Consider the following 22,383-nt stretch of genomic DNA (forward strand, 5'->3'; position numbering starts at 1 on the left):
TCCAGATCCCCATGAGAAGTGCCCTGACCCCACATTGCCCATCCTCATGTCCTTTGCACGCTGTTGGCTCTGAGTGGCCCAGCCTGCTCGACCCTGCCAAGTGGCAGGAGCTTCCATTCACAGAGCTGGGAGAAGACACCTGAAGCTGGACAGGTTTATCTGGTGCTGCTGAATAATGAATTCCTGGGCTACTGGCTGCACAACACACACACACACACACTACACACACATGCTGGGCTGACAACTCAAGAGGGGCGGGGCTGGCAGGGCTGCACGGCTCTGATGAGCTGAAGGAGCAGCTTGCTTTGGTTGCCTTGGTCTCTGTGGGCAGCAGGAGGAGGAGGCGGCAGCAGCCAGAGAAGAGGGAGGCGTGTGAACCACGCTCCGCCAGCAAGCTTCTTCCCGCTGCTCTGGCACTACCCAGGTTCTCTCCGCCAGTATGGCCCTGATCGTCCACCTCAAGACTGTTTCTGAGCTTCGAGGCAGAGCTGATCGGATCGCCAAAGTCACTTTCCGAGGTAAGGAAGCCCCTGTCTCAGGAGGACGCCAGTTCTGCAAGCTGGCTCAGCCCATGTTCTGTGAGTTGATAGGGGCGAGAGAAGACTGGGAGGAGGGGTAGCAGTCACAGTGGCTTCAAGGCTTTCTAAGAGTGGCCACCTGCCCCTGGCCTGACCAGCCTTTAGGCTTCCTATGGTTCCCCCCCTGGGCCAACATGCCAGTGTCCTGGCAGGGTATGGATTCAATGAGGCAGAAGTAAGGGTTTATCCCTGTGGTCTCACAAACCCAGGACTAAGGACCCAGCCCAGCGCCTTCCTGGGACCTTTACTACCACCACCCCAGCCTGGCTGCTGTCTGCTGAATAGGAGTCTATGCCTGAAAAGACCAGAGTGGCTGATAGAAACCATGGCAGCCAGTGGTACTCTACCCTCCAGTGTGATAAGGATACTCAGAGGCCTTTCTAGACCTTCTATGTTTCTAGACAGGGACATTACTCTGACCTCTCCTCTGTGGACTCCTCCTAGCCCCCTTCTGCATGCACGTGTGTATTATAATCTATTGTGTACCAAATCTGGGGACCAGAAATGTGAAGATGAGTGTGAGGCAGGCTCTGTCCTAAAGAGCCACATCTGGTCAGGTACGGGACGACACAGTTAGCAGGCACGCATGAGTGTGTGATGCAGAGCAGAAGGGGGCCTGATTACCCTGACCAAGACTGGGAGCTAGTAGAGAAGACTTCCAGGAGGAGGCAATGCTCAACTGCTGGCTGAGAGATCAGCAGAGGAAGCAAACAAAGAAAAGGATGGCATGAGAGGTATTGGGAAGAGCGTGCTCTGTGGCTGGGAACAGAGCTGGAGAAAGGAGACACGGAGACTATGTGAGCCAGAGCTCTGAGAGGGTGCAGAAGCTTGGCTTGGCTCCAATGAGCCAAGGAGCTGAAGCTGGGCTTCATCCAGGGCATCTGGTGGCCCCTGAGGATCAAGTAGAGAAATATAAGAGCCGGCTTATCTCTGTGCCCACCCACCTCTGCAAAATTCAACCTGCCTAGCCACTTGGACCAAAGTCAATGTGCCCCTCTCCAGTGTGGCGTCATCTCCCTCATAGAGGTCACAGGGAATGAACTATGGCCAAGGATGTACACTGTCCCTACAGTCTGCCAGGAGAGAGATACGAGACAGGGCAAGTCACTAGACATTCCAGTAGGAGCCTCCAGGCACCCTGCATCACCCACTCGGACCCTGGGCTTTCCACCTGAAGCTTGCTGTTCACAGAGCAGATGGAAGCCCCAGCTATGTCTATGGCGGGAGGAAGGCAGGCAGAAAGGATCAGAGAGTGGGCTGGACCACCTACTGCATTGCCTTGCCGGCCACCCCAGTGGCTGCTTTCTCTGCAGTAGCCTAGCTCTCCGTGTGCCACCTGCTGGCTTGTGCTGGCTTTAGAAAAATCCCTGTGCTCCACACACAGCCCTGGGCCTGATTCTTAGCCCTAGGATGCTTGGTGGCTACAGTCGTGACACCACAGACTGGACTGAGCAGGGCTTGTCTCCTTGCCAGAAAGAGAAACCAGGGTCCAGAGAGGTGGTCAGCGATCTAGTGAGGGAGAGGGACAGTGGCCCGAGTGTCAAGTCTTCATCCTGGCTACCCAGTCCTGTAATCTCTTTTGCCTTCTCCAGGGCCCACAAGGAGTGGGCATCCTGTCCATCAGAGAGTTATATTTTTTTCTTTTTCTCTTTGCAGGGGGCAGTGTTAGGCAATTGAACCCAGGGTCTCCCCCATACTAGATAAGCTCTCCACTGCTGAACCATACGTGTTCTTACCTCCTGTTTCTAGCCATCTACTCACTCTATAGCCCAGGCAGGCCTTGAACATGCACTCTTCCTGCTTCAGACTCTCGAGTAGCTCAGACTACAGGCTTGCCCCACCAGGGCCAGCTTTCACCTCTTCCTTTGAACCACCAGGCCAAACACCCAAGTATTAGGCTCCTTGTAATCCGTGCTCTCCTCATAGTCAGAGGTAGAGCTTCTGGAGCAAGAGGTGAGGGGCAGGCAGTAGGAACAAGAAAGATGCAGCCAGATTTCCAAAAAGAGAATGCTGAGACATTCACCAGGTGCACAGCAGGCAGTAACTACTGGCACCCCAAAAACACCAGCTAACACCACCATTTCTGAGGGAACTGACCAACAGCAGGACATGCTTTCCTGACATCAACAGTCCATGATCAAACCATACTGTTCTGGGGGGGGAATTAGAAAATAGAGCTTAATGCCCCTCCTCTCCAAAACTCTCCAATAAAACCGGCAGCAGATGGGGTGAGGGGCCAGCGTGGGACCTAAGGGTGAAGGAGAGGAAGGTCCTGCCCTGAGAAGTTGCAGAGAAACAAAGAGGCATGGACTCCACCCTGCCTCACCCAGCATGGGCCTCCCAGCAGCATATAGGATACAGTAGCCCATTGCACTGAGGGGCCTCCGGTCTGCCGGAGCCAGCTCAGGAGTAGGTCAGGTGCAGGATGCCCACTGGCTTCCAGTTTCTCTGTTCTTACTTCAAGTAATCACCAGAGCCACAGAATGCAGGGTGGGAGCTGTCTGTCTGTCTGTCTGTCTGTCTGTCTGTCTGTCTGTCTGTCTGTTTGCCTCTATGACTTCTGCTCAGCCCCCGTGATGCCCTGGCCCCCACTGCCAGATCCCAGTGGTACCTTGTCATCTCTACAGTTCTCCGCTGAGCCTTCTTGCCAAAACCCAAGGTTGAGAACCTTCCAGACTTTCACGTGTTCCCCTGGACTGCCTGCTGGTACAGGTCCTCTGTAGTTAAGGCTTCCTGTGGGGGTTCGTCTTTACACCCCTCCTCACACCCCAGCTTCCGTCCTACTACATTGAACGCTGATTCTCGAGGTGCCGAGTGTTTCCTGCTCGAGACTGTGTACTTCTTTGTTGTAGAATGAGCCCCATCCTCCGACTTACAAATGTCCATCTTGTGCATAGTTCAAGGCCCACCTCATGTGCCACCTCCTCCAGGAAGTCTTCCCCCTCCCTTCCATATCCTGTATACCCTCCTGGAGCTCTGCCATAGTTCCACTGTGTGCACAGTCACATTCTGTGAGCTCTGCTGCTTCCTGAGGATCCTCATGGCCGAGAGCAGATCTCAGCTGAGCTGCCAAGCAGCCACCATAAGAAATGACCTTCTTCTCTGAGGTCTCTGAGTTTTTTGGTTTATTTGTTGGTGTTTTGAGACAGGATCTCGTGTAGCCCAGGCTGGCCTTGAACTCACTGTAGCTGAGGATGAAAGAACTACAAGCATGCAGTACCGTGTACCACTCTTTTTACTGTTGGATGGGCTTAAAGTCTTCCACCATGGCCCCGTCACTGCTTGACTAAGTTCAATGTGTCACCAGAACTTTATGCTACAGAGAATACTCCGATGAAAAGAGGTCTCAGGGGCCAAGAGCTAAGAACACTAGCTCACCTTGCTTCTATCAGCCTCTAGCTCGGAGAAGCTTCAAGTTCCTTTAGCAAATGTTGGGGGTGGTCCAACCCAGTAACCATGTCACTCAGAGATGCAACAGTCAGGGAGTGCTTCCTGTAAGGGGAGGGAAGGTTGGCCTGTAAAAGCACTACATCTGCTTACATAGATACCGGAGACGTGAGGATGGGCTGTTGGAGAAAACTACTGTAGATGGAGGGACAGAGTGGATTCCCAGCCAGAAGAACAGCTGGGAGGCCAGACAGGTGGCTAGAGGCAGGGGAATGGAGGCGAGTGTGCCCGGAGGACAAGATTTACCCTAGAGGTTTTGTTATTTATTTGTTTTGTGATTATGACTTCTTTCTGGAACCATCTTTGCCATCCCCAGTAAGGGAGTTAGACTGTCCAAAGCCCCCATCCTCAATATTTCCCTGACTGCCTAGGCCATCCTAGCACCTCTGCTTTTGGAGAATGGGTGTTCCTCTTTCTGAAAGAAGAAGACAGAGGGGCTCCCCAAGAACAGCACCTGCATCCCATGTAGGTGTGGGCACAGTGCTGTACTTTGGACATAGATATAAGGAATGCAGTCCTAGCTTCCTTCCATTCCTCCAACACACCTGGGGACACCTGGGGATACCTGGGGGACACCTGGGGACACCTGGGAAACACCTGGGGGACACCTGGGAAACACCTGGGAGATACCTGGGAGACACCTGGGGAACACCTGGGGGATACCTGGGGGTCATCTGGGCAACACCTTCTTGCCTAAACCCCAGGGTGTTGAGAGCTTCTTCCTCCTCCTTCTACCTTTCCTCTTCTCCTCCCTCCTACCTCTCCCCCTTCCTCTTCTTCTTCCTCTCCTCCTCCTCCTCCCTCTCCCCCTCTTCCCCTGAGCAGATGCAAACCTGGTAGGGAGCAGATATTCCACCCAGAATGTTCCCTGGCCCTTTTGCTTTGATAGGAGAAGGTATTTTCATGCTATGAAAATGACTGTCGAATCATCTGCTACAAAGGCTTGCAGTGAACGCTGCTGGAAATGTACGGAGAGAAAGCAGACCTGCCAACAATTCCCCAGAGCCAAGGCTCACTTATCATGTCCATCTCTGCTGGCAACAAAAAAAAGCTACCTTCTCCTACCTACACCCACTCCTTGGTCAGACAAAAAAACACGGTAATAAAAGGCTTCAAATATATGCAAGAGGAGGGAGCATAGTCCCTTGCAGTTCTGACACCCTCTGCTCATGTCCCATCCTGGTCAAGATCTCCTTCTAATTCCTTTCAATTACCCTGAAAAAATCTATTATTTCATGTAGAAATATTCAAGCCATAGATATAAAAAACATATATTTTACTGTTCCTTAAAAATGAGCAATTTCTTTGCACTGCCAAGCACTCGGTCCACAGCAATTTCCTTTGTCTCCTCGATGTTGGGAATTGTTTTCCAGCTCAGGGAAAGCTGCTTCTGATGTGTCCTGTGAGTCAAGCAGTTAATCATCCGTTCACCCAGTCTTTCATTCATCCACAAACAGTATTTGAGAACCATCCATGTGCCAAACTCTGCTCTAGACCCTGGAGGGACAGCAAAGAGGGTGTCGAGGGGGGAAGGACAGCCCTGGCACCACCGCCGTGAGTGCGCAGAGGATTGCAGAAAAGGAAGCTCAGGTGCCAGGGTAGAGCACGGCCAGGGGGTCTGCTGCAGGAGATCGGCAGCTCTGACAAGGCAGGACAAAGGCTGGAGGTAGCACCCATCCAGCCACCCTGCAGCCAAAACGGGTGGGGCCTGGGGGATGTCAACGGAAGGAGGGCACGTGCTGCCAGGGAGCTGTCCCTGAGTGTGGGCCAGAGAATCTTGGCAGGGTCAAGCCTACAGAGTAGACTAGTGTGGGTTTGGGAAGATGACTCCCTGGTTACAGTGCTTGCCACATGAGAGTTCAGAGCTCCAGAACTCATGTTCGCAGGATACAGTGGCTGGCCTGCAATTCCACCCTGGGGTAGTAGAGGCAGGGACTCCCCACAGCAGGCTAGACATGGAGAGTAGTCATATGGACTTGACTAAAGATTATCTCAATGAATAAGGTGGGTGGCTGATACAGAATGAATCCTGGCAGCCTTGGGCCTCCCCAAGCAAGCACACGTGTGTTCACATTCATGAAAAATATACATGCATGTGAGAAAATGGAAAAAAGAGGAAAGAAAAAAAGACCGGTGCAGTGTAGTGTGCGGGAGTGAGCCAGGGCTCTAGGAGCTGGCCATGAGGCACCGAGGCTGGAAAACGGTTAACCGTGGGTTTTGGTGGCACACTGAAGCCTTCAAACTCTGTTTGCTAGGTGGATGTGGGGAGAATGTATGGAGCGGGGTTGTGGGAGGCTAAGATCTGGTTCAGGAAAAGAGCTTTCCATTTGGTTCCTGACTGCAGAGAGGAAGCTGGGGCAGGGTACAGCTAGGGATGGCTAGATGGAAAAAAGTGACCTGCTATTCAGAGAGGCAGCTCAGAGACGAGTAACTGAGAGGGAAGGAGAGGACACCTCTGGATAGAGGGCAGGTGTGGCTTGTTGACACAGGGATTGGGATTTTGAGATGCAGGGATCAATAAATTCAAATAAGACCAAGACCATCCCTGTCCTTGCCTCTTGGATGACCCTGCTAGAATTCAGATGTGGAGTCCCAGGCAAAAATGAGGAAATAATGTGGGGTAAAATGATACTTGGGACACATATACTTGCAACCATATACACACAGGTACTGCTCTGGGCAGTCTCCTCTGGCCTCCTGACTGAATACCGGCAGACATGGAGACGTCAGGCCAAACTTCTGAAACTGTGAGTGTCCGTGTGGGCACCCCCAGAACTGGAGCATTGACTTCCAGGAGCTGCTGGTCAGTCAGTGATGGGGGTCACTGTGTAGTCTGAGGGCAGGTGATGACCCCACCCCAAGAGACTGTAATGCCTTCCCAACTCTTTAAGTTTTTCAAGGTGTCCCTATATGCCATTCTTCAAGAAGGCACACCACTCCCTACCACATAGAGAAAGATAGAGACCCTGGATTCCCCATATCTTAGGGTTTCTATTACTGTAATGAAACACTATGGCCAAAAGGCAGGTTGGGGAGGAAAGGGTTTATTTGGCTTATACTTCCAAGATGCTGTTCATCACCAAAGGAAGTCAGGACAGGAACCTGGAGGCAGCAGCTGATGCAGAGGCCATGGAGGGGTGCTGCTTACTGCCTTGCTTCTCCTGGCTTATATATAAGTACACTGTAGGTATCTTCAGACACACCAGAAGAGGGCATCAGATCCCATTACAGATGGTCGTGAGCCACCATGTGGTGTCTGGGATTTGAACTCAGGACCTCTGGAAGAGCAGTCAGTGCTCTTAACCACTGAGTCATCTCTCCAGCCCCTGGCTTGCTTGCTTATAGAACCCAGCACCATCGGCCAAGGGGTGACACCACCCACAATGGGCTGGGCCTCTCCTATTGATCACTAATTAAGATCTTATGGAGGCATTATCTCAGTTAAGGTTTCCCTTCATTCGGATGACTCTAGAGTGTGTCGAGTTGACACAGAGCAGCCAGCACATCCTCTAAGGATGCTCCATTCTCAGATGGCTCAGCCTTGGTTTAGTCACCCACCTCAGGGAGCAGCAAACACCTCTAGAGCAAGGAGGCACGCCATCGCGTACGGCACAGGGAAAGGCAGTCATATGGCCACACAGACATGCAGACCTCACATTGAGCCATGTTTCACAGTTCTAGAAGAATCTCCTTCGACAGAAACCCTGTGATGTTCTCGCCCATTCATGCTTCCACTTTAATTATTCTTACTTCAGTATTTTTTGTGTGGAGGGGTGTTTTGTCTGTATGCGCATACCTGCTGAGGCCAGGAGAGGGTTTCAGCTTCAGTAGAGCTGGAGTTACGACACCGATGGTTGTGAGCTGCCACGTGGGTGTTGGGAATTGAGTCCCGGTCCTCTGGAAGAGCAGCTGGTGATCTTAACCACTGAGCCATCTCTCCTGCCCCTGCATCTTTTTTATGTGAAAGTTTAGCATAAAATTGGCATTGTGCTTGTAACAATGCTTTTACTCCATTTGAGAATGTGAACACAGCCATTCTCCCTTCGTGCCTTATATTCCTAGTACCTGGCACAGAATGGGTTCTCTGCACAGTTTGTGGCTTACTGGGGTTGCAAGCATTTCTGTCTGCCTCTCTATTGGGAGAATCTACCTCCCAGTATCTGCTAGCCCTGCCCTGGCCTGTAAGGCAGCAACTTCCTCCTTCTCTGACTCCATGATTCTGTCTGAAAATTGGGACCCAGTGACATCAGCACACGGAAGAAGATTTGAGCTGCATCCGAGAAATGGGCTTCAATAAGATCAAATATGGCTTAAGGTCCTTGCCCTGTGTCACCTCTCAATGAGCCCTGTCTGAGTCCGACTTTCTGGGTGTTAGCAGGGTGAGGAAGGGGAAATGGGGATGATCCTTGACTAGGAATAATGGGAAGTAAAAAAAATAGTGGCTGAGGGGCCTTTGCTTAGCTGAGAGTTGGAGCCCCAGGAAGTCTCCTGGGCTCAGCTCTGTGAGCAGCTGGACTTTAGGACACGATTTAAGGAGCTTGAGGACTATGTTTTTGGGGGGAGGGCAACTAATTTTGAGTTGAATTTCTTTGTTGTACTGTGCTCTCCCCTGCCAATAAGAAAGAAGAGTACTCTATCAACACCGATGGTTATTGTCAAAGGAAATTGCCAACAAGCAGATGAGAGAGTCATTAGGGAGATGGGGGACCTGACAACCCCTCCACCAACGTCACCCTAACAGGGTTTTCTGAGGTATTACGCCCAGAACTGAGGAACACACACTCATCTTAAATATCTAGGGTATTGTCGTCATCGTGACAGGCAACGTGCTGCAGGACTCAGGTGACGCCCGGGCCTGGGAGATGGCTCGGCAAACTTGGCAACCTGAGTTTGACCCACAGAGCCCACAAGGAGATTGAAGGAGAAAACCAACTCCATAATGTTGTCTTTTGCCTCCACATGTGTGTGTGGCATGTGCAAACACATACACATACCATACGTACATGTTGATAATTAAGGGAAAATTAATAGACTGGCATCCTGTACACTGACAGGGAGGTCCAACCTTTTGAAAATGGGATGTTGTCATCTACATATGTGTGCTGTATTCATAGCTACTAAGGAGCATGGACGGCCCATGGGCCTCAGGTTGGGCACATTAACACAGGGTATGTATGGTCTTTGACCATAATGAAATTCATTATAAAATCAATAGCATTGTGGTATCTTTTAAATTCCAGAGTATTTGAGAATTAAATAATGGTCTTCTTTCTAATCTGAGACAAAGAAGAACACAAATGAGCAATTAGGAACCATCAGTGACTGGGGCTGTAACACATACCTGGTTTGTGTGCAGCTCTGGGTTTGACACTTGCTTCCTCCCCACAAGCTCTAATTTTGCAAAAGCAGAGAAGGGTGCTGGATAAAGTGTGTGCTACACAAGTGTGAGGACTGAAGTTCAGATCCCCAGCGCCCACATAAAGCTGGGCAACCATAGAAGCCACCTGCAGTCTCAGTACTTGGGAGGTAGAGACGGAGTCCCTGGGAAAGCTGCATAGCAGAGTAACTGGATGCAATCAGCAAGCTCAGCTTCCAGGACAGGCCCTGAATCCTCACATAAAGTGGAGAGCAACTGAGGAAGCCACCAACCTCTGGCCTACACACCCGAACTCTCTCTCTCTCTCTCTCTCTCTCTCTCTCTCTCTCTCTCACACACACACACACACACACACACACTTATACATACACATATACATACATGTTCACACACATACACAAACAGACTCACATGCATACACACACAGACACTCACACATAAATACACTAACATGCATACACACACATGCATATACACACTCTCAGACACACACTCTTAGAGACACTCATACACTCACACACACTCACATGCATACACACAAATACACTCACACACTCATACACATACTCACATGTATACACACACACACACACACACACACACACACACTTGTGTGTCTAATGGTTTTCATAAGCACAGATCTAAAATCCCTTAACAAAATATCAGCCAACAGAGAAGTAACAGATAAGGACAGTGCATCATGACACGCAAGTTTTATCCCAGGAAAACAAAGTTCTATTTAAAATTATAAAATCAAAGCATTTTACCGTGTAAGCAGAATAACTGAGAAAAGCTACATGGTTCTATCCACAGTTACATAAAAATCATTAGACAAAATTCAATATGCACTCAGCAAAGCAGGAATAGAGAAACTTGTTAATCAGATAAAGGACTGCCCCCTCCTATCCAGCTAACCTCACACTCCACAAACCTGAACATGGAAATTACAGGTGAAATAAAGTTGTTTCCCTTATTGCTCTGTTCGTTACTAAGTAGCATTTTAGCCAAAGCTATAAGACAGGAAAAACAAAACACACAGCTTGGGAAGGAAGAGGGGAAATTTTTTCATGAAGACCTTACTGGCTTGGATGGAAAAGCCCAAGAAACCTGTGTGAAAACTACTCCAATGAGTGCAATTTAGCAACTTTTTAGGACACGGGATTGAGACGTGCAAATATTTCTATAGAAACAACCAGCTGGAATGAAGAAATTAAAAAATAATTATGTTTACAATTGCATAAAGTATAAAATATTCAGAAATAAGTTTTGTCAAAAACGTTGGCATAAAAAATAAATAAGACACTGGAGAGAAACCAAAGGACATCAAATACAGAGCAAGCGTACTGGTCAGTGGGAGGAATGTTCATACTGTAAAGGCACCAGATCTCCATTAACTGCTCTGCAGAATGAGCCCGGTCCCAGCAAAAGCTACAGCAGGCTGTTTCGTAGACCAGAAGCGATTTTGAAACTGTGTGGGTGTGCCAAGGTTCTAGGATAGCTCAACCAACTTTGAAAATAGAGATGTCTGGGAGTCTCACTACTTGATTAAAAGTCTATAATGTCACAGGAACCAAGTCAGTGCAGCGTTAGCCCAAGACTAACTAATAGACAATGGGGTAGAATACAGCGTCCAGAAGTGGATCTCATGGGCATAAAAATGATTTGAAGTCAAGGTAATAGGTTTTTCAAAGAACTAGAGACATACCTGGGAAAGATGAACTTCACACTCCTCCATCACTCTACGCACAAAGAGGAATCTAAGACAGATTACTAAAGCTAAGCATTAAAGGGAGCAAGGGACCTGGGCAGAGTGGAGCACACCTTTATCCTGGCACTCTGGGGGCAGAGGCAGTTGGGTCTCCTTGAGTCTGAGGTCAGACTGATCTACGGAGTGAGCTCTGGGACAGTCAAGGCTGTATGGAGAGTTTCTGTTTCCAAAGATGAGGGAGGGGGAACGAGAGAGATGGCTCAGAGGTAAACAGTGTCTCTGGGTAAACGTGAAGAGCAGAGCTCAGATCTCCGCACCCATGTGACAAGGTTGGATGTAGTCTCACAGGCACCAGTAAGGAGCACAGAGGAGCAGAGACAGGAAGATGGGTGGAGCTTGCTGGCTGCCAATCTAGGGAAAACAAACAATCAAAAACCCCATGAACTGTAGGTTCATTGAGAGACCATGCTTCAAAAGAGTAACGTGGGAGGTGCTGGGCGGGGGGAACACGGTGCCGTTCTCAGGCCTCTGCACATGCACACAGGCGTGCAACACACACACACACACACACACAGGCATGTGCATACACCACACACATACATATAAAAATTAAAATAAAATTTAAAGCTAAATAACAAAAAGGCTGTAAGCGTCTAGAAGAACTTCTAAAATGCATTTGTTATATTCTTGGATTACACAAAAATTTCCTAAAGAAAATATAAAAACCGCCCGTTGTAAAATATGAACCTAATAAGTTAGGTCTTCTAATAATTAAAAATTCTTATTCATCATAAAATACAATTAAGCATACAGGAGGGCAAGGCGCACACAGGAAGAAAATATACACAGCAATAAAAAGTCAAATGGGCAAACTTTTTAAAGGGCTCCAGAGACTTGAGCAGATTCTCATAGAATAAGCCCCCAACCCAAAAATGGTAATAAGCGGCACTAAAAACAGTGAACTTCAAAGTTACGGGAGCTGCTGTCTGGAAGGCACAAATAACCAGAAAAGTAAAAGTCTCACACTAATCAAATGCTTATAGAATGTGACATAGCTGGATATTTTTATATTACTGATAAGTCTGGGAAATGCAGCCATCACTCAGAAAACTCCTTGGCAGTTTCTGATAAATGTAGCCATTGTGCCCCAATTCTGCTCCTAGGCATCTCCCCAAGAAAGATGAAATTACATGTCTACAAGAAGAGATGCTGTTTTTTTTTTTAATTTGGTTTTTGTTTTTAATCACAGCAGATTTACTGATATTAGCTGTCCCCGCTTGCTTTCTATTGCTGTGATAAGACACGGAACAAAGGCAGCATGTGGAGGAAAGGGCACGTTCGGCTTGTAAGTTACAGTCCGTTCTCGAGAGAAGCCAAGGCATGAATGCTGCTCAATGGCTTGCTCTTCGTGGCTTGCCGGGTCTGCTTTCCTACACACATCAGGCCCACGCAGAGGTGGCACCGCCCACAGTGGGCGGCACTCTCCCATAATGGTCTGCTTTCCTATACACATCAGGACCACACAGAAGTGGCACCGCCCACAGTGGGCGGGACTCTCCCGTAACAACTATTAATCAGGAAAATGCTGTATTCCCACAGGCCAAGCTGGTGGCGGTAATTCTTCAATCGAGGTTCCCTTTCCCCAGGAAATTCTAGTTTGACAACTTACGTCAATAAAACCAACAGAAGCAACCGTCTAGCACACAGAAGTGACCTAACTGTCTATCAACAGAACGCCCCAGCACACTGAGGTCTATCGATACTACAGAATATTATCCAACCATGAGAATGAATAGATTGTCCCACCATATGATGAGATCTATATGTGAGGGTTGAGAAGAATGATGGGAAAATGCATCTACATTGAACATGCCCTTGCCTCTGGTCAGAATTTCCTATGTAATATACTCTACTTACATTCGTAAGCATTTACATTCATTGTATGTATTATATGTGGTCTAGCAGTGGGAAGAACATGGAAAGGTGTGTGTGAATTAAATTCAAATGTTGTAAATCTCTGTGTACAAGGGACTCTAGCACCCATAGATTTCAATATCCATAGGGAACTGGTTCCAGGAGCCCTCAGACGCTGAGAACAGCTATACCGCTGTATGCACCAATATGAATGGGTCAGAAAAACATTGACTAAGAGAAGCTAGACACACAAAAAGCACATCTGGGGACTGGAGGAATAGCTTGGTTGGTAAAGCACTTACCCTGTAAGGACAAGGAACTGGTCTTAATCATGGTGGATTAAGTACTTGGTGGCAAGTACTTATAATTCCAGTGCTGGGAGGAATAGTCAGCCACTAGAGCCCTCTTCTCACACTCTAGGCTGATGAGAGATCCTGTCTCAAAGGACACAGTGAAAGGCACTCGAGGAACAACTGACAAGGTTGTTTCTCCTGACTATGTGTATACAGGCACATGCATGAACACACACACATGAACATGCACACACATGAACGTGCACATGCATGAACATGCACACAGGCACACACACACACACACACACACACACACACACACACACACACGGAAAAGCACCTTCTATAAAATACCATATGAATGATGTTTAGGGTGGGAAAAACTCTGTGGCAAGAGAGATGGTTCTGTGGTTAAGAGCACTTGTTGCTCTTGCAGAGGACCTGGATTTGGTTCCCAGCACCCACATGGTGGCTCACCCCCGTTCCATGGGATCTGATGTCATTCTTTGACCTCCAGGAGCATCAGGCATGCTTGCGGTGCATTTACATACATGCAGACCAAACTCTCACACACAAAATAAAAGTAAACTTTAAAAGATTATGATGGGATAAAAAAAAAAAGTCTTTGATGACAGAAATCAGAGCAGAGCAGTGGTTAAAAGCTGACATCTCCAGGTAGATATTATCTGGGAAGGGGGTCTGGGGAATATATTAAAGAACTGAAAACGCTCTATATCTTGACTGTGTAGTAATTAAACACTCATGAGCATTTATTAAGACTCATTAAAATATACCCTTAAGATCTGTGGATGTAAATTTTGCCTAGTTAAAAAAAATCATAATCACACTTAAAATACCTAAAACTTGAATAATATTACAGGTGAGTGAAAAATTGTTTCTAATTATATGCTGCTAAAATTACACCATAAATGTAATTCATAGTAGAGGAGACAACTTTTATATTTAGTACATGACTTAACGGCCTAAAGCAAAGACAGGGCTGTTCTGTGGAATGGTGGCTGTTTTCTGCCTAATAATAAAAGATGCACAAGTGCTGTTCTAAACACCACCCTCCACCCATTTCGTAGTGAGGAGACTGAGTCAGAGAGAAGTAACTAGGTTGGGGGTGTGGGGCTACCAAGTGGCAGAGCTGGCGTAAGAGCCACAGCTCCTTTCTACATAACACAGGACCAGAAAGATGGCCAAGCCTGTGAAGGCTCCTCTCTTCTGTGGCAAGCCTGGAGATAAGAATTCAGGTCCTAGAGTCCTTTTTTAAGGTGGGAGGAAAGAACCAACTCCACAAAGATATCTCCTGACCTCCACATGTACTCAACCCTCACCCAAGCAATCATCATGCTTTCGTACACAGTGATAATAAATAAAAACTTTCAAATATCTACATAATGGCCCTGTGCTTGTGAAGACTTGGTTTTATGCTCAGACGTGCTTCAAAGAAACCTCTTGCTGACTGCCTCAAGGTTCCAAGACGTTAAACTGGTCCAGCATGGTTATTCCCGGGTTAACCGAGATGATGATGCAGGGACCGTGTGTGGGTGGGACCCCCAGCTCCTGGGCTCTACCCAGGCCTACCCATCCTTGCTGAAGCCTTGCTCTCTCCATTGCATTCAGAGCTGTCATGCCCTGCTTCCTGCAGCTTGTGAATGCAGCTAGTCTTCGGGGGATGGAGGCTGACATGGAGTGGAGAGACTGAGGATGCCGCAGAGAGGTCTCAGGGCTGCTACGGAGTAACAGGAAGCGCATGACAGCAGGGGAGGAGAGGGGGCCTTGAGGAACTCCTCTGGGCCCATTTCCCGAAATGAACAGTGAAGTGTTGCTGATATTAAGTAATGCAAGAAAAGAATTAGGGCAGGACTGGATGGGAAAGTGTTCTGTTCAGTCTCTCATGGAGTAACAGTGACCTAAGGGCTAGTAGCTCTTAGCAAAACCAGGTTGAGGCTAGAATTTGTCTTGAGACTATTTTGCACTGTAGAAGGTGACTAACCCACCCTGGACTCAGCACCAGAACAACTCTTCCTCTTCCTCCTCCTCCTCCCCTCCTCTTTCTCCTCCTCCTCCTCTTCCTCCTTCTCTTCCTCCTCTTCCTCCTCCTCTTCCTCCTTCTCTTCCTCCTCTTCCTCCTCCTCTTCCTCCTCCTCCTCCTCTTTCTCCCCCTCCTCTTTCTCCTCCTCTTTCTCCTCCTCCTCTTTCTCCTCCTCCTCCTCTTCTTCCTTCTCTTCCTCCTCTTCCTCCTCCTCTTCCTCCTCTTCCCCCTCCTCTTCTTTTTCTTAATATAAGGTCTTCTGTAGCCTAGGTTAGCCTTGAACTTTCTATGTAACTGTGTCTGCTAGTTCTTGTCAACTTGACACAAACTAAAGTCACTTGGAAAAGGGGACCCTCAGTTAAGCAACGACCTCCATTAGATTGGCCTGTGGACATGACGGTGGGTGTTTCTTAGCTGATGATTGATGTGGGAAGGTCCAGGCTACTGTGGATGCTGCCATCCGGGGCAGGTAGTCCTGGGATGTATTAGAAAGCAAACTCTACAAGCCATGAGGAACAAACCAGTAAGCAGTATTCCTCCAAGGCCTCTGCTTCCGTTCCTGCCTCCCCCAGGTCCCTGCCTCCAGGGCCTGCCTCGGCTTCCCTCAGTAATGGAGTATGTACAGACATACACCAAACAAACTCCCTCCTCTTTTCTTTTCTTTTCTTTTTTTTTTTTTTTTCGGAGCTGGGGACCGAACCCAGGGCCTTGCGCTTGCTAGGCAAGCGCTCTACCACTGAGCTAAATCCCCAACCCCAAACTCCCTCCTCTACACGCTTCTTTTGTCCTATGTTTTATTCACAGCAAGGAAGAACCAAACTAAGACAGTAGCTTAAGGAAGACTTTGAACCCCTACTCCTCCTCGGGACCCTACTTAGTTCTTCCTTCAATGGCTACGTTCTGGGGACGGTATTTCTCCCACCACCATCAGGACTTAGCCCCTTCCTTAGCTCTATGTCCTTTGAAGATTTATATACATTCTTGCCTGGATTTCCCGCCTCACCGGCCAAACTCTTGGTGATCTAGAACCTGTTATTCTTCTGTTATTTGCATTCATGCCTGAGTAACAGCCGCCCTGCCTGGCTAGGCAGACTTCATTTCCCCCTCTTCTGTGCTCACACTTCATGCCGGCAGCCTAATTCTACCTTACGTAAAAGCTTCTCTGAGGCTGACACGTCTCTCCCTGTGGCTTGTAATAAGCTCCTAAAGATTCTAATTATCTCTGTTCAGCTTCGTTCCGTGAGGGCTGAATGGCATGGCCGACACAGGCTGGGGAGGGGAAGACCTCTCGTCGCCTGTGGAAATGAAGGAACTTACGGGCCATCAGCCCTCTGTGCCTGCTTTGTCTCAAAGGTCTGTCTCTAGCAGGACCAACTGGGAGAGAGAACTCAGTCTGTGCGGGTGGCGTATTTTGTGCTGTGAAATCACACCCCATAAGAAGCTAGGGCATCAGTGACCCTGCACATAATACAAGCCCTCGGCTCACCTGCATATAACAGGGTGACAGGGGGAGGGTATTTTTAAATGGCAAATTACATAAAGTTTCATTGTATTAAGATCCTGAACCCTCCGAGTCATGGGAATATCAGATAGTGTGGTCTTTAATGACATTCTGAGCTCAGCTCTACGTTGACTGGCAGGGGAGGGGACCGTTTCAAACCAAGCATCTCAGCCATCGGAGGGAGCGAGGGTGCTGTTCAATTTTCCATCTAACCTCCTTCTCACCTGACCCCTCTCCACTCAAGGAAACGGTGATTTTCTTTCAAGCTTTAGTCTCCAGATTCCCTGTGGCAAGAAAGGGGATTGGGCATTAGGAATTCTTAATGGTTTTGTTCGAGGCCATTTAAAAATGAAGCTGAAATGTCAGTCTCTAAGACTGGTGGTGGATAAAGTGGGCTCTAAGTGGAAATGAACTCGAGTAGGAAGAGGTTCACAGTCTCCAGCTTCCCCTAGGAAAGACAGGACTGCTTACTAAGTCTCCCAAAACGTAGCTCTTCCAAAGTGTGTTTTGTTTTCTCAGGGCGTCTCTCTCTGCACTGTTTCTGCATGATTTGTCTAAGCAAACATTTATTTATATTGGCATGAATATATTATAGGTATATGGAGGGAGAGAGAGTTCAGCTCCCTGTCTGAGACTATTCCTCACAGCTGCATCCCCAGAGCCCTAGACAATGAGGTTTTAGTGCATCTCCAAGTGGAGCTGAGCTGTGAGGTGTACACTCCACAGTGACTAATTTCACTGTGTTTCACGTCCCCTCCACAGGGCCATGAGAAGCAACAGAGGAATGTTTTATGCACATTCAAACCCAACAGCACCTCTTAGACCTCACCTGCCTCCCATGGCTGGGTTTCCCAGCTCTTCATTCCTGGAGACCCCAGAGCACAGCCATATCTGAGGCTCATTAAGACCTTATAGGATGAAAAGGCCTTTGATTATTCAGAGCAGTGGATCCTTGGGGAAGCCCAATGCACACCAGTGCTCACCTGATTCCGGAGTTAAATTGTGTGTGTATGGCCTGAGGGAGAAATTAGCAGAGGCTCGAAGCTCAGGTGTGATGGCTCATGCTTCCCTCCCCTCTGTTGGAGCTTTCTCTTCTCCATTTTTTCCCCTTTTGTTTTGTCCCTGGCTAGTGCTAAAGACTCTTCCCTGTCTTGTCTATTTCCCATCCATTTTCTGTGTATACAACTTCCCTGCGTTTCTGCAGTGCCGTCTTTATCTCAGATGCAACTAGGCAACCGTTTCTACATGTCTCTGCCCCTCGCACACATCACACACACACATTATGCACACATCACACACAATATCACACACACACTTAGTATATATCCCTACCCCCACACACATCACACACATATCATACATACATCACACACACACATCACACACACACTTAGTACATGTCCCTGCCCTCCCACACGTACATCATACATACATATTAAACACATACACATTAAACATATACACATTAAGCACACACACATACACACACACACACACACACACACAGAGTTGTTTATGTGAACCTAACTTCAAAACCCTGGCTTCCTGGTCAGGGGCCATCTCTCCCTCCTGTGTCATAAAAGCCATTCAGCCCCCAGAAATTTCTTATTAAACAGAATAGCCATTCTATTCTGAGCATGCTGGCTCACACCTGGAGGACAGTTGAGTTTTCAAAGCCAGGCTATAGTGCCACACTGTTTCAAAACCAACAGGATAAGGCCACTGAGACCAGAAAAATCAGAGTTCATTCCTAAGGGAACAAACCTGGCCAAGCCTGTTTGCTCGCCTCTCTCATCTGTGTCATGGTGAGGGTCAGAGGGCTTATCCCACCTTTCCTTGGCCCAGTGCTTGTCAAGAGGGTCTTTGAATCTTCTAAGAGAGGAGGGCACAGCATATTTCCCTAATACCAAATCACTTGGCCACCCAACCATGGCCACCAGCCCATACTAACTCCCAGACAGAACTGTGCTCAAATTGAGAAAAGACTTCCATAAGACAGACCACTGGTTGAAGTTGGTGAGGATTTAAATGTGTCTCTCTTTTGATTACAAAAGTAAAGTATAATCTTTAATTAGCCAGGGATACAAATCAGAGACAGTGTTTGTCTAGTATACATAAGGGCCTTGTTTCATTGTTAGTCACACACACACACACACACACACAGACACGGGCACAGACAGACACAGACACAGACACACACAGACACACATACAGACACAGACACACAGACACATAAAGACACACACACACTCACACACACACAGACACACAGACACACATAGAGACACAGACACAGACACACAGACACATAAAGACACACACACACTCACACACACAGAGACACACAGAGACACACACACAGACACAAGACACATACACACACACAAGACACATACAGACACACACACAAACACACACACAGACACATAAAGACACACACACACTCACACACACACAGACACACAGACACACATAGAGACACAGACACAGACACACAGACACATAAAGACACACACACACTCACACACACAGAGACACACAGAGACACACACACAGACACAAGACACATACACACACACAAGACACATACAGACACACGCACAAACACACACACAGACACACAGACACACAGACACACACACACACACACACACACACACACACACACACACACACAGAGCCAGAGGAGATGGCGCAAGCCTGACATCCCAGTATCTGGAAGACTCTGTCAAGTCTTGAGAGGTAAAGGTTAGCATGAGCTACAGATAGAGTCGGTCTTCAAGAAACAATAAAACAAGCAAACAGAAAGCTAAACAATTATAAGATCCATATATATATGTATATATACATATACACACATATATACGTGTATATACATATATATATACATGTATATATACATATAAATGTGCACACACACATACACATCAGTAAAGGCCCGAAGCATGTATATGCTTCACAGTATCTACCCCTTGCTCCACAGAGATGGTTGTTTAGCAATTGCGGTCTTTCTGCAAGAATATATGAAATATGTATGGAGTTGTTTTGCTTAAGAAACAATATCCTATCATAGTGCCACATTTTTTGAATAGTAAGTAATTGTTAAGTAATAATTTCACCATCTTCTACTTGGTTTCTTCCTGATAGAAATTACAACCCTTCTCATAGGATCCCATCCCATTCCAGAACAGTGTGCACCCTCCTTGTCTGTATCATTTTTATACCTCACACACTGTATGTTTTATATGATATTGACAGGTCAGTTCCAAGCCTGTGGCTTCCCCTTTCCAGTCCCCTGAGGGTGGGATCCTGTGGACATTGTCTGTCTTCTTACCTAGAGTCCCCATGATTCTGTACATCAAGTAGTCCACACTGTTTCTCAGCGTGCTTCAGACTAGTTGGTGCCTTCAGTCACTGCCAGCCCACGCCTCTCCACCTGCCCCTGCTCTCTCTTAATTCGATTCTTCCAGTAGCTTGGCCCAGTCTGGATAGGTCTGAAAAAAGATGATTTTGGCCTTTCCACTCAACAGCCCTCATCTGAGGAGGCAGTGTGGGATAGGGAGGGTGGTCTGAGACACCCATGTCCATTTCAAATAGTCTATTATATGAGCCAGCAGGAAGGCGGAGTCCACAGGCCAGGCAAGAAGGGCAGGGCACAGGCAAGAAGCTACCTGAGCCTGTCTTCTTTGCAAGGGGGCTGGGGCACAGAAGTGGGAAGGGAGACAGAGTGGGAGAAGGAGAGACTATGGCCATGGACGTAGTGGTTGTGTTACCATAGGCTGAAGGTTCTTTTCCTCAATTCAGACAGTAATCGTGAGCAGGCAACACAGCAGCTCCCCTAGTGTCTACAGCTCCTCAAGTCAACTGGTCTACCCCTCCACCTACAACTACCAGCTGGTTTGGGGGGACTCTTGGGTTTTCAGAGCTTGCGACTCCTCTAGCTCTCTATAGCTCACCACTGTGCTGCAACTGTCAGCTGCTCTCAGACCCCTGGTTACTGGCCACTTTCAGTACTGGCCATCTTTGGTGTAACCAGTCAAAGGTGCAATGAATGAGCTCAACCTGCCAGTAGAAATCGCCAACACACAAAGTAAAGCGGACTGAGAGAAAGGCCATCGGGCCAGGTGTGGTGGCACACAGCTTTAGCGGGAGGCAGAGGTGGTCGGTGCTGCTTACACAAAAAGGGAGGGCTCACACACGCATACTCGGAGTGCTTCTGGTTTACTACAGGCCTTTACAGAGTTGGGCCAGTCTTCCCAGACATAGTGGGTCCACCTGCTTGGGCTGGGCTGTCAGGTAGCTGGGTTGCTTGTGGACCCAACTATAAGAGATATTAAAGGATATTAAAGGAAAAGGTCAGACAAGAGGTTATGTGTAGGGACTCTCCTCATTCTGGAAGGAGCTGCATAACCATAGGGTCAAATGCTGCTCTGACACTCTCAAGGTGAGATGTGGCCCCAGCTCATTAGACAAGTCTGACTTTGGGATCTCCTCTCTCCACAGGACAGTCCTTCTATTCCCGGGTCCTGGAGAACTGCGAGGATGTGGCTGACTTCGATGAGGTAGGATATCTGAGTCCCTGTCCTCACGCCTCTCCAGCAAGCACTGCTCTCTGCCTTGCATGGCTCCCATGAAGCTTCATCGCTGAATGACTTTCTGGGAGGAGGTGGTGGGCGGCAGGGGAGGAGCCTCCACTCCGCAGAATCCCACGAAGTAACAGAACTGAGCAATGGCGGCCGCCAGGTCTGCGCCCGTCTGACCCCCTCTGACGCCTATAGAGAAAATACCCACCAGATTTCCAAACCTCAGGGTGAGTCTCTCTAGAGAATCAGTGGGGTTGCCATTAGGGTTTTTCCCCAGAGTCTCATGGAGGAAGTAGGCCACCAGAGCTTTAGCGATGCCCATCTCACACAAGACTCTCCCTTTCTAAGGACATTGGGGTACCTCTCCTGCCTATGTTCTTAGACACTTGCTTTCTGGGTGGGAGCATCAAAAGACACACACACACTCACACACAGTAATTCTCCCCTCCCCCAATCCCTGAAGTATTTGTTTGTTTTTTGTTTAACTATAGACTCAGATCACTGAGTATATTAACTATTCACTTCCGTTTATGTGGGTCATCTCATTGGCTCCTGGAAGCCACCCATGCCTTTTGGTATGAGTGTGTGTGTGTGTGTGTGTGTGTGTGTGTGTGTGTGTGTGTGTTCTTCCTGGTCCTCATTCTTTCCCCTCCACCCCACTTCTACTGTAGTCAACAAACGCCTCTTGGTGTTCTATACATTCTGGCAAGGTTTGGAATGCCGTAAGCATATGTTTGTTTACTTCAATGACAATGTGTTAAATATTTTTCTTTTCTATTTTTCACTATATACTCTTTCTAAGTCCCATCTGTGTTGCAAAGTGCTGCTTGGGACACAGCCAACAGTGGGTGACCAACCATTCTGGTCTGCCCGAGATGCAGAAGACTCCAGAGAAACAGACTTTCAGTACCAAAGCAGGGAGGTCTTGAGCAAGCCAGGAT

General features: G+C 48.0%; 1 protein-coding gene across 5 annotated transcripts in view; it reads left to right on the forward strand.

Moving 5' to 3' along the window:
- Nucleotides 1–302: 302 nt before the first annotated feature.
- The window catches only part of Otof (otoferlin), a 96,601-nt gene continuing 74,520 nt past the window's right edge, over nt 303–22,383 (forward strand). For 4 of the 5 annotated variants that reach the window (XM_087554898.1, XM_087554899.1, XM_087554900.1 and 1 more), the window contains exons 1-2: nt 303–518; nt 21,363–21,421. In XM_087554898.1, the coding sequence (XP_087411024.1) occupies nt 440–518; nt 21,363–21,421 (138 nt within the window). In that variant the 5' untranslated portion in view covers nt 303–439. The remainder of the gene's footprint in view (nt 519–21,362; nt 21,422–22,383) is intronic. The other variant, NM_001276720.1, reaches the window with a different exon arrangement.

The sequence above is a fragment of the Rattus norvegicus genome, chromosome 6 (genome assembly GCF_021556685.1).
Source record: "Rattus norvegicus strain SHRSP/BbbUtx chromosome 6, alternate assembly SHRSP_T2T, whole genome shotgun sequence".
NCBI classification, from domain to species: domain Eukaryota; kingdom Metazoa; phylum Chordata; class Mammalia; order Rodentia; family Muridae; genus Rattus; species Rattus norvegicus.